This window comes from Chaetomium strumarium (genome assembly GCF_033439665.1).
Source record: "Chaetomium strumarium strain CBS 333.67 chromosome Unknown B0T15scaffold_6, whole genome shotgun sequence".
Lineage (NCBI taxonomy): Eukaryota > Fungi > Ascomycota > Sordariomycetes > Sordariales > Chaetomiaceae > Chaetomium > Chaetomium strumarium.
Genome location: NW_026944434.1, coordinates 347,142 through 359,839, shown reverse-complemented (window position 1 = coordinate 359,839; position 12,698 = coordinate 347,142). Strand labels below are relative to the sequence as shown.

The following is a 12,698-nucleotide window of genomic DNA, read 5'->3' as shown; positions in this document are numbered from 1 at the left end:
CGTCCTTTGGCTTCTTCACACAGAACAGCTTGGCGGCAAGAGACTTGAAGCTGAAACCGGAGACCTTAGAGTTCGCCTCACGGTACTGCTCCTCCAACGCTTCCATGCCCCAGCCAAGCGTCACAGTCGACATGAGCGGGAGAAGCCACTTGTGCTTGCCCTTTTGGAGCCTCTTATCCGGTCTACTGGGAGCATAGATGGGCACCATGCCGTCGTGCTGATCGAAATCCCCATCATGACTGGGTGTCATGGTCATGGGCTCATGTGCCTGATACGGCTGCTGGTCTTCCGGATAGTACTGATCCGTGGAATTCCGATATTCTTCCACGGGAGATCGTTGCTCAGGCGAATAGATCGCATCCGGTTCGGTGTACGTTTCTTGGGCTTGCTCGGCGCCCGGGAATATGGATCCCTGGTACACCTCTTCCTCTTGGGGTGCTAAGCCTGGGTCCGGGGAACGCTGATACTCGAGCTTCGGTTGTGGTGTTTCTTGCAGAGGGGGCGACTGCGCTAGACCTTGGCCAAACTCTTCGTGGTAATTGTCATGGTCCTCCGGGGTGTGGAATTCAGGGAGCCTGTCATGATCATCGTAATGGCCGGAACCGCGGAACTCTGTCCCGTTCGAAGGTTGGGGAGACATCATGCTCTGGTCGGCACGTTGCTCCTCACCTTGGTCGAAATTGTCCTCAAAGGGCTGTTCCTGATACTGGCCCGGGTTATCAGGGATCGGTGAATATGGCTCTGCTTGCGGCTCCCCCATGTCTTGCGTGTCGAAGTTGTCTACTAACGGGGAGCCCTGCATCTGCTCGCCGGGCGATTCCAGACTACGATCATCCGGCTGAAAGCCTCCCGTGTCCTGACTGCCGAAGTCGCCATCGAGCGGTTGCTGTGACTCCTCAAGGGGCACGGGAGACTGCATCCCCTGATTTCCATCCTGCCATTGGTCTTGTGCTAGTGGCTCCTGGAACTGGTCGTTGAGCAGTGATGATTCCTGGAGCTGGTTGCCTAATGACGGTTCCTCTTGATACTGATCGTCTTGGTACTGATCCTCGACCGGCGACGTGCCATGGCCTCCTTCTTGCCACTGATCTTCCTCCCGCTGTTCCTGGAACTGATCGTTGAGTGGCGAAGATCCACGGACATCGTTGTCGAACCTCGGTTCTTCTTGATACTGATTGTCCTGGAATTGGTCCTCCATCGGTGTCTCCTGGAATCGGTGATCAACCGGAGACATGGCTTGGCCTTCTTCTTGCCACATGTCTTCTGCTTGTGGCTCCTGATACTGGTCGTTCAGCGGTGAAGATGGCTGGTACTGGTTGTCGAACTGCGGTTCCTCGTGAAACTGATTGTCGTCGTAGGCAGCTTCCTGGAACTGATCCTCCCCAGACGGTTTGTAGAATCCATCCTCAACCGGTGACATCCTTTGGTCTTGGTCTTGCCACTGACTGTTGACTGGTGACCCTTGGAATTGATCCTCTACCAGTGGCTCATCAAACTGGTCGTCAGCGTGGGTGTCTTGGAACTCGTTCCCAAGCGGTGACCCCTGAAACTGCTGATCCAACGGCGAATTACGGAACTGGTCATCAAGCGGCTGTCCATCGAACTGCTCTCCGCGCGGTGACTCTTGGAAGTGATCCTGAGCGGCCGGCTCTTGGAAGTGGTCGTCCACTGGTGACATTCCTTGGTTTTGGTCCTGCCACTGGTCGTCGACCGCTGGCTCCTGGAACTGATCGTCTACAGGGGCCATGTCCTGATCATCCTCCTGCCACTGACTTGCAGCACGAGGGCTTAAGTTGTCTTCCATTGGCGTCTCTTGGTATGGCTCTTCAAACCGGTCCTCAAGCGGTGTTTCCTGCCGATGATCGTCGTCAAGAAGTGGCTCCTCGCGGCTGTCCAGGAACGGAGTCTGCGGCTGCTCCTGGAACTGCCCTCCAACCGGCGATTGTTCAAAGCGGTCTTCCACTGCTGGTTGATGGTCATCGAAGTTATCCAGGAACGGAGTCTGTGGCGGCTCCTGGAACTGGTCTTCCACTCGTGGTTCACGGTCATCGAGCGGTTGCTCCTGGAACCGATCGTCCTGGTCCCACTGGTCCACACCACGCGGGCTCAGCATGCTCTCGCCAGACGGCTCTTGGAACGGCTGGTCAACCCGATGCTCGGGTAAGGACTCCTGAAACTGATCTCGGTACGGTGACTGCGGTAGCTCCTGATGCTGATCGTCGAATTGTGGCTGTGGTGACCCCTGAAACTGATCTTGGTACGGCGACTGCGGGAACTCCTCGGCCCGTTCGTCTAACTGTGGTTCTTGGTACTGGTCTTCAAAATACGGCTCTTCGAACTGCGCTTCGGCTGTGGGTTCATGATACTGATCGTCATCAAGAGGCTGCTCTTGGAATTGATCCCGGGATGGTGAGATTGGCGGCGTCCGCTGACCCGGCTCCTGCCATTGATCCGTCTCTCGAGGACTTGAGTTGCCACCGAGTGGGGCCTCTTGGAACTGGTCCTCAAGAGCCGGCTCTTCGAATTGGTTCTGGAGTGGTGGGCTCTGAACTTCGTCCTCGAATCGCGGCATCTCCTGGCCTTCGCCTCGCCATTCGTCCGTTTTAGAAGCATCGACGCCGTGTCCGAGTTCGGATTCTTGGTATTGCTCGTCAAAGCCGCTCCCGTGATCTTGTCCAGCTTGCTGCTCTGCATCGTCGTACAAAGCAGGCTCTTGGTGCATGGTAGGCGACGGCATGGGCGGGGCATCTTCGTCGGGAGGCGGAGTCAAAGGCCCGTACTCACTGCCGTCATACTGCGGGTTCGGACTCAGGGGATACTCATCGTCTACATTGTGAGGAGGTGTCGGCGGTGGTGCAGGGGACGTCAGAGCTTCGCCCGGAAAGGGCTCCTGCACTTCGGAGTCCCGGTATTCCGGCGGAGGGGAGGGTGGGTATGCCGCGCTGTTTCGCTCTGCGAGATCATCACGAAAGCCACCTTGCCCATCCAGCCCGGGCGAGGCAAAGCCCTGTTGGGGTTCGGAGTCCTGGCGAAAATCGTCAAAACTCTGCGCCCTCCCTGGGCTGTCGAGATGATCATCATACTGGTCAAAGCGCCCTTGGCCGGCACCCACGCTTTCAGCTGGAAAATTGTCATCCCGGAAGTCGTCCTGATAATCGTCTTGGCGATATGGTTCAGACGTTGACTCGAGCATTGGCTCGTGCTCGCGACCATAGCCGCCGTTGTCGACTCGGTCATCGAAGTCGTTTCCATATCCTGCCCCCGAGTACAAGTCATCGGGTTGATTGCCGAAGTTTCCCCCGGAGTGATTGTCATGAGAATTGTGGGAGTCATCAGGAACGAAGTTATCAGGCCCCGCTCCTCCCTCAAAACCGCGGTCGTCTTGTCCATCGAAGATCTGGTCATCCATCTGTGGCTGCTGGCCGCCGTCATCGTAAGGGTCTTCCCCTCGATCAATTGCCTGGTCGGATCCATCGAGTTGATCATCCATCGACGTCTGTTCATCAAAGGCCTCGGGTTCCATTGCGTGATCTTCGGAATGTCCGTCGCTGAATGGTGGCTCTTCCAACGGCGGCTCGTCAGGTTGTGGCTCGTCACCCGCGAAGTCATCAACGGCCTGCTGTTCCTCGAACGCCTGCTCCTCTGCTCGCTGTTCGCCGACTAACCTATCATCCTCAAGCGGACGGTCGTCGAGAGATGGCTCCTCAGACGGTGCTTGTTCATCAAGACTAGGTTCAGCTTCTTGGACCACCGGCTCCTCGAATGGCTCCGGCTCTTCCATGGGAGCTGGCTCGTCAAATTGGGCAGGCTCCTCCAGTGAAGCAGGCTCATTGAGTGGTGCGGGCTCATCGAACTGCGCAGGTTCGGAGTACGCCGGTTGCTCTTCAAAGGACTCAGCCGGTTCTTCGTATCCACCGGCCTCTTGCATTGGCTGGTCGTCCAGGGGTGACTCTTCCTGGAAGCTTGGTTGACCCTCAAACGATTGCGGTTCCTCGAATGCCGGTTGCTCTTCGAATGGCTGCGGCTCTTCGTATCCTCTCGAGCCTTCAAGCGACTGGTCGTCAAATGATGGCTGGTCATCCATTCGGGGCGATTGCTCGAAGGATTGCTCGCCATACTGGGGCTCGTTATCCACCTGCCGTGGCTCTTCAAAGGCTTGTTGGTTGTCAAACGACTGGGCCTCGTCAAAGCCCCTTGGCTCTCCGAAAGACTGGTCGTTGAATCCAGCCTGGTCGTCAAAGCTGCCCTGATCATTTAAAGTACCTTGATCATTGTAACCTCCCTGATCATTAAAGCCGCCCTGATCGTTGAACCCGCCCTGATCGTTGTAACCTCCCTGATCGTCAAAGCCGGCCTGATCATCGTAACCTCCCTGGTCGTCAAATCCTCGCTGATTATCGAAATCGGCCTGATCATTAAACGAGGGCTGCTCCTCGTATGATGGCTGTTCCTCCATTGGAGCAGGTTCCTCGAATTGTTGATCGTCAAACTGGGGCTGATCATCTATCGGCTGCTCCTCGAAAGTCTGTTGTTCTTCGAACGGCTCCTCTGGAGCCTGCTCATCATACGCTTGTTCTTCAAGCGGTGGCTCTCCGAACTCGCCGTTATCGGCCGCCATTCCATCATCAAGGCCCCGCTCATCCTCTCCGTCCAGCTGGGGTTCCTCAAGCTGTGGCTCATCTAGAGATTGCTCGTCCAGGAGCTGTTCGTCTTCCAGAGGAGCCTCTCCGTCGATGGGAGCTTCCTCGTCAAGTGGCGCTTCTTCGTCTAGAGGTACCTGTTCATCAATGGGTTGCTCCTCGTCCAGGGGCTGTTCGCCTTCAACGGGGGCTTCTTCTAACGGAGACTCTTCATCGAGAGGGACCTCTTCCGCGGGTTCTCCTTCCTCTAGCGGTAGCTCGCCCTCCTGGTCAAGGCCGCGCTCGCCGTCCTCCATGGGTTGGTCCTCGACGCCTTCGCCTTCGCCTATCTCCCCGTCAGCGACGTTGTCCAAAGCAGGGTCACCATCGGCGAGTTGGCCTTCGGCGAATTCCCCGTCAGCGGCATCTTCATCGGCAAGTTGGCCCTCTGAAAACTCCGCCTCGAGTGGCTGCTCGCCGGCATTCTGATCATAGCCCCGGTCGTCATCGAGATTGCCATCTCCAGCCGATCCGGCTTCAGGGAAGTCGCCGTGGTCTGTCGAGCCTTGGGCATAGTCCTCTTGAGGGTATGCAGCGTCGCTATATCCACCTTCAGCGCCGCCGTCGTAAGACTGTGCACCGTCCGCGTACCCTCCTTCGTCGAAGCTGTTATCGACAGGTTGCTGGCCGAAGTCTTGGCCAAGGCCGCGATTACCGTCCTCGGGGAATTCGCCTGGGGCAAACTCGCCTTCATGGGTTTCGCCGGCAGGGAACTCACCATCAGCGAACTCGCCCTCACCCTCGTGGAAGCCTTCCCCTTCGGCAAATTCGCCCTCGCCCTCGATGGGCTCCCCTTCGAAGGCCTCGCCCTCGGCAAACTCTCCGTCCTCGAGGCCGCGTTCACCTTCTGGGAACTCTTCCGCGTTGGGGTCCAAGTCTTCGCCGTCGAGCTGCGCGGCCTCTTCTTCCGGGAGGAACTCACCTTCACCTTCAAGGGGGGCTTCGCCTTCTTCGGGTAGATATTCTCCCTCCCCTTCCGGGGAAAGCTCGCCTTCCCCATCGGGTACGAATTCATCGTCGAGGCCGCGCCCGCCTTCTTCCTCGGGCAGATATTCGCCCTCTCCCTCGCCTTCGAGCAGTGGCTCGCCGTCCTCGGATGCGAGTTCGCCTTCTTCAGGCAGGAACTCGCCTTCTTCGCCCTCGGGAGGCAACTCACCTTCACCCTCCTCGTGAGCGAACTCCTCATCGAGGCCGCGCTCACCCTCCTCTCCCATGTCGGGGTCAAGTTCGCCGTCTTCAGGCGTCCCTTCCTCCGCGAACTCGCCTTCCTCCAGGGGGGCCTCCTCGGCAAACTCGCCCTCACCCTCTTCCCCCTCTCCGAGACCGCGTTCCCCGTCTTCACCTTCGAGGAACTCCTCCTCGAGGGCCGGCTCTCCCTCTCCGTCGAGGAGTTCTTCTTCCGGTGGTAGTTCACCCTCCTCCCCTTCGGCGGCTTCTTCGTCCGGGAGGGCCTCGCCTTCCTCACCCTCGGGGAGCTCGCCGTCGTCAAGGCCGCGCTCACCGTCTTCCCCTTCCGCATCTTGAAATGCTTCCTCCTCGAGGGCGGGTTCTTCTTCAAGGGGCTGCTCGCCTTCCGCGCCCTCGGGGACCTCTGCATCGAGTTCCCTCTCTCCGCCCTCCTCTCCTTCCAGAAGTGCCTCTTCTCCTTCTGCGTCGGGTGCGAGCTCCTGGCTATCGTCCCCCGGGAGTAAGTCATCTTCCCCTTCCCGGTCCTCGTCAACGAGGTTTTCATCCTCGTCCTCATCCCAAGAAAGGTCGTGGGTCATGCCGGGAGGGCAGTACGCCGCGCCCCAAGGGGTGTCAAGCACCGCATAAGTGTTACGCGGGATAGTATAGGGTTCACCTTCCTCTTCGCCAATCTCCTCCTCCTCATCTTCATCGACAGCGGTGTCTTCACTGTCCGCCTCCGGAGATGGCCACTCCTCTTCGGGATCAGCTTCGTAAGGGTTGCCCGAAGGCGGGTGGTCGTTTTCTCCGCTTTCACGCTCTTCGAGTTCGGGGTTGACGGGCTCATCAGTGGGGGCCTCTTCATCGAGAGGAGCGTCGGGTTCTGGAAGGCTCATGGTATCCCGCTCGCCGTCCGCTTCCGGAGGGTCAGCAGCAAGTGGCGCGTCTTGTGCTTCAGCTTCGGGCTCGTAGTGACCCTCGTCAAGGGCGCGGTCCTCATCGTCCTGTGGCTCAGCGGAATCCTCTCCTTCTAGACCTTGTCCCAGTTAGCATCAGCGTATGTCCGGGTGGAGGGGAAATAACTCACCTTCTCCTGGTGGAGGCTCAGCTTCCGTTGCGGGATCCTCTCCCTCACGAGGCTCGTCGCCGTCTCCATAATAATCGCCCAGATGGCTCTGGTCGTCTTGGAAGTCCTGGGGTCCTTGGGGCGACTGCTGTTCCTCGTCCTCGGCTGGGGCATCGTAGTAAGACCCCAAGTCTGGCGTGTGGTCGTCATACAGCACTTCCAAGCCGCGGTCTTCGTGCCAGTCTTCAGCCTCACCCTCATCGTGATCCCCGTAGTCGGCGATGGTAAACCGATTTGTCCCAACGGTCTGGTTATCGGGATGGAGAGAGGGCTCTTCCTGGTTTTCGGGCGCCGTTCCTCTCTCGCTGTCGTAGCCGTGGTCTTCGGGAAATGGTGTCAGCCCTGCTGAGGGCGGCGGGAGGGAGTGCGCGGTGTCGGTGTCCACCACCAAGATCGGCGGTACCATGGCACCTTTTGCAGCCGACTCCGAGGCGAAGCTCTTGTTGATGCAGGGGTTTTCCCGCCTCCGCCTGCCGTTTCTCCTCGTGGCGTAGCACTCGTCCTTGGTGTGGTCCTCGCCGGCGCAGTCCCGATGCCACTCCATATTCCAGTGCCACGGCCCGCCCTCGGCGACGACTCTCCCATTCCACGTGCCGAGATAGACCCAGAAGGGGCTGATGACCCAGCTCTCTTCGGTGAACTCCTGGCCACATTTCCTGCAGGCCATGTCGTCCATGTAATCGGAGACCTTCGGCGCTAAGAACCCATTGAAGGCCTCCTCGCCATCAAACGGGTTGACATGTTCACAGCTATTGCATCGCCAGAACTCGGGTGTCTGATCAAACTCACCAACCGGCCGCCGGTCGAGGGTCGCAATCTCCCGCGAGCCCGTCGAGTCGACAATCATGCACGTCGGACATCCAGCAAAGGCGTGCTCGCATTCCTCGCACGCCTCGACGGGCTTGAACAAGCTGCACGTCGACCAGCACCGGCAGCATTTCCGCCGCCCCGGCACGCCCGTCCGCTCCTCCTCGGAGAAGTCCTCTGGCGGCTTGGCCACGGGCAGCGAGAACTGCCCGCGCACGAAAGGGATCCCCGGCGCTGGCTGCACTTCCACATTCTCGTAGTGGCCGCACGGCCAGATGTATTCGATCAGGTTCGGGGGGTGGGTTGTCGGGCCCATGGTAGCTGCTGCATCGGGGGCCCTCGCTCTGCTTCTTCTTCTTCTTCTCTACGCGCTTCTCTTGAGTATTGTGGTCGTCCGGAAAGCATAAATCCGAGACTTCTTTTTTTTCAGAAGCGGGAGAGTTCAGCACAGAGAGGGCGGGCGCGGGCAGAAGCTGCCGAGTAGCTTTAAGGGACGGTGTGTACGGCATCATGGATTCGTGATCCTCTTCCGCGTTCGATACGGGCGTCAGCTGCCGCGGCCGGGGCGACCCGGCTTCAACCACGGTCGAAACATCGTCGGTCGGGCCTGCCAAGGATATTCTCCTTTGAAACAAACGTCCGGGTTGCCCGTCATCGACATGACCGTTTCGCTGGTGTTTGTTGGCCCAGGACGACGGCCCAGCAGCAGGATGCGAACCCTAACCCTGGTACGGCGCAGGGCCAGTCACCGAAGTGCCAATGGCGCAGGGGAACACCGATCCGAGCTTCGTCGGATCGCTTGTTGACGGTTGTCGGCCAACGGCACGGTGCATTGCGGCGCTGTTGGCATCAGCTAGGATCCATGTAATGCATTGTGTGTGTGCTCCTGTCCGTCACCTGATTGATTACCGGGTACACACCATCCAGCTATCTCAGCGATAACCCCCGATAAGCACCGCATTGCAATGTCAACCACACTTCAAGTTCCTCCTTCTTAGCACGATATGGTGGAGGCGTGCCCTGTATAACATTGCCAGTCACCGGGAGCCGAGATCAACACGTTTGTAGATTCTAAAAGACAAGACGCATTACTTCTCCCTGTTTCCTATACCACTCGTTGCAACGTTTGGGCTCACAGAACTCACGGGGTTCAAGCGGGCTCAATTACCCGGCTGCTACCCATGCTCTCCCCTACTGTTATTATTCTCCAACGTGAGTACTCGGAGAGCTTTCCGCGCCTATTATACCACCTGCCGACTAACATAGTGTGCGGAGAAGTGGGGGAAAGCAATTCACACTTAGAACACGAACAAATGCCATCTCGGGGAGTACATTTACTACCGGACCATTCTACAATGGGAATCAGCTCTCGTTTCATTTCCCCTCACATACATAGGATACACCCTGGGCCGCCTTGACTGCACCGCTCTACCTTAAAGATCGATCCCATATCATATCATACCTATATGACATAAACCAGCCCTTCCGCCCAACTCCCAAACCTCCCGTCTCAACATCCACCACCAGTACCAACCCCCCTCACACACACACCACCATGCCCCTCTCCAAAATCATAATAGTCGGCGCCGGCCCGTCAGGACTCCTCCTCGCGCTCCTCCTCGCGCGCGCCGGCATCCGCGTCGAGCTGCTCGAGCAGACCTCGGCGCTCGACACCAACCCGCGCGCAAGCCACTACACGGCCGAGTCGTGTATGGAATTCGACCGCGCGGGGGTGCTGGACGAGGTGCGTGCGCAAGGGTTCACGCCCGACGGCGTGTCATGGCGGCGGCTGGACGACGACGGCGACGGGGGTAAGACGAAGACGAGGTTGGTGATGCTGCGCAACGCTATCGATGACGATGACCCGAACTCGGCGGAGGGGAGGTATAGGATGGTGTGTCTCCCGCTGCATAGGCTAGGCAAGATTCTGGAGAGGAGATTGAGGGAGTACCATGGGGACACGGCGGAGATTAAGTATGGGCATAAGGTTGTTGAGATTGGGGAGGATAAGGAGCGGGGGAAGGCGCGGGTGAGGGTGGAGAAGGATGGGGAAGGAGGGGTGAAGGAGGAGGAGGTGCATGAGGCGGATTATGTGGTTGGCTGTGACGGGGCGAATAGTACGATCAGGAGGAAGCTGTTTGGCGAGATGGTGTTTCCTGGCTTCACGTGGGACAAGCAGATTGTGGCGACCAATATGTACTACGACTTTGAGCCGTATGACTACGACGATAGTCAATTCTTTGTGCACCCGGAACATTGGTGAGTGCTGTACCCAGGAGTGCTGCGATGGGACAGGCCGTCTGAGGCTGGGCAAAGTACTAGTAGTACTGACAAGGACAGGCACATGGTCGCCAAGATCCAGACAGACGGTCTCACTCGCGTTACATACGGGGAACTCGGCGGGCTCACCTACGACCAGCTGAAGGAGCGGCAGCCGGCCAAGTTCCAAGCTTTTCTGCCGGGCAACCCAACGCCTGACAAATACCGGCTTGTCAGCTTCAGCCCGTACAAGGTGCACCAGCGCTGCGTCGACAAGATGCGCGTGGGCCGGTTCATTCTGGCGGCAGATGCAGCGCATCTGTGTAATCCATTGTAAGTCTTTTCTGGCCGCTCTGTTCGAGGAAGCCACCAGTGCTTAGCTAACCACCCACTTCACAGCGGCGGCATGGGCCTCACGGGAGGCATCGCAGACGTGGGCAGCCTCTATGAGAGCCTGGTGGGCATCCACACGGGGCAGGCTGATGACTCGATCCTCGACAAGTACGATGAGGTACGGAGGAAGATCTGGCACGACATCATCAACCCGGTGTCTTCGGAGAACATGTCACGGCTGTTCAAGTACTCCGGCCCGGACGAGGCAATGGAGAAGGATCCGTTTTTCAAGATGGTCTCACGGATGCAGAATCCTAAGGAAGGCGAGGATGAGCCACCAAACGTGAGTCTGATACGGATCTGAGGGGCTTGGGACATATCCGCTGACTCTTGATATCTCAACAGCCGGGACTGCCGTCATTACGGTATGACATGACTCAACATTATTTCAGATGACGGAAAGTCACCCTCCGACAGTGCGTCGGCTTGGTGAACAGGGAAAGCAGAACGTGAATCGATGCATGCACCTTCTGCAATGAGCTTTCAGGGTGTTGAGATGGTCACACAGTGAAGGACTGCCGGTCGGAGATAGGTCTGAACTCGAGGCCATATCATACAGACTTCCCTATGAATTACATGCAGGATTGGTAACAGAACCACCAACGTCCAGCCTCATGAATGTATGCTTCGGCCTACGCTCACCGTTCAATAGTTCAAAGTCCGTGGCGGTCAACAGCGTGGCTGTGTCCGCGTCAACCTAAAACAAAATCTGCTGGCCCTGTAGCTTCCCGGGGCCAGCCATCAAAACGGCAGCGAGGTCTCTCAGTCCAAACCCCTTGTGCCAGCCCTTCCCCTGCTCCCTTAACTTCTTGATCTTCCAGAAGATCGTGCCCTTTGGACAGTTAGCCGCGGAAGGCACCGTTCCCCAGGTCGAATATTGTACTTACATCGTACGTCTGGCGAAGATCCTCCTTCGACACTCTTCCGTTATCCTGCACAAGCAGCCACGTGGTGCCAAACTCGAATATGGCGGCTCCCCACTAACAGTGCTGGTTAGCAACCCACTCTTGCAAACATGGAAGCAACAAAGCCTGTGCCGACATACCCCGAACGGATCGGCAGCCAACCGATTCCCCTTGATCATGCGCCACAGCTCGCCAGCAGACAGCGACCCGGAGTGAGTGACATCCCACTTGGAGAACATGTCTTCAAAGTGCTGCGGCACGAAGCGGCCCTCCTTGTCGTACGTCCCGGAGTCGGAGCCATGCTTTAATTTCAGTTTGTCAGCAGTTGCCTCATCTCAACGGCACCTTACTTCTTGTTTTCCGCCCGTCCACTTACCTTCGCCTTATGGATACCGCCAACATACACCCGAAACAGCGGATCGGGCCACCACGAGAGGGCCAGCCGCGTGGGGTACGAGAAGTTGACGTTGATAATCAGCATCGCAAGCAGCGAGAACAGGATGCTGAACCCCAGATCGCGGAACCCGGTGTAGGTGTCCCAGGGGTAGATCTCGCCGTCGGCGTCGCGATCCCAGAACAACACATGCTGCTGGAGCACCGTCTGATGTAGCAAAGAAGCAAGTCAGCCATCCTATCCTATCTATCCAGCCCCCAGCAAACGCGAAGACGTGTGAAAAAAAAAAAAAAAAACAACGAACAAAATCGCGAAACTTCTCCTCGGCCTCGACACTGCCCTCGGGCTTAGCCGTCGACACGGCAATGTTGGCCCGCGCGATGGACGGCTTGGGGAGGGAGGCGTCGGCGTCGGCGGCCTGCTTGCGCTCGATGGTCTGAGGGCAGTTGGCGGCCTCGACGGCGAAGTCCACGGCGCTGCCGCCCGGGTTGTGGTTGCCGCCGTGGACGGTGGGGCCGGATAAGCCCGACTCCTGGCTGTGGACGGACGACGTCGAGCCAGCGCGTGGCCGGCCCATGCTCTTCTGTTTCTTCATTCTGCCCATTTCGGGTGGTTGGGTTTTGGGGGTAATCTTGGAGGTTAATAGTAGCGGGGGGACGAAGTGGTGGTGGGACGTGGGATGTGGCAGGTGAGCAGGGAAGGAGCTACGGATGTTATTGAGAGGGAAGGCGAGACGGCCAACAGCTACGAGAAGAAAAACCAGTTGGTACGTTCCGAAATGTCGTAGCTTATTCTGTGCTTATTACCTACAGCAGGTTATATTCCTCGGCACATTTTAATCGCTTCACACATTCGTCTCGATATGATGTGAGTTTTCGCGATAACTTTCGATGTTTGCTGTCGTTGGTGACGTCACGATCGTGGTGGAACTTGCAAGACCCCGCGGGTCTGGCCCGGCCCGGCCGCTC

The 12,698-nt window shown here is 58.0% G+C and overlaps 2 protein-coding genes across 2 annotated transcripts; one reads left to right on the top strand and one right to left on the bottom strand.

Annotated features, from left to right (window-relative positions):
• Positions 1–9,334: 9,334 nt before the first annotated feature.
• On the top strand, positions 9,335–10,827 carry B0T15DRAFT_402797 (uncharacterized protein; the record flags this gene model as incomplete). Its single annotated transcript, XM_062865179.1, has 4 exons — positions 9,335–10,038; positions 10,120–10,371; positions 10,438–10,714; positions 10,777–10,827. 4 exons carry the CDS (start codon positions 9,335–9,337, stop codon positions 10,825–10,827), a joined length of 1,284 nt encoding a protein of 427 aa, XP_062718703.1.
• Positions 10,828–10,962: 135 nt separating this feature from the next.
• Positions 10,963–12,602, bottom strand: B0T15DRAFT_538577 (Caleosin related protein-domain-containing protein). Its single transcript, XM_062869689.1, has 5 exons — positions 12,035–12,602; positions 11,713–11,937; positions 11,477–11,638; positions 11,319–11,411; positions 10,963–11,263 (listed from the first exon to the last, which is right to left on the bottom strand). Exons 1-5 carry the CDS (start codon positions 12,332–12,334, stop codon positions 11,129–11,131), a joined length of 915 nt encoding a protein of 304 aa, XP_062718702.1. The 5' UTR covers positions 12,335–12,602; the 3' UTR covers positions 10,963–11,128.
• Between the last annotated feature and the right edge of the window lie 96 nt (positions 12,603–12,698).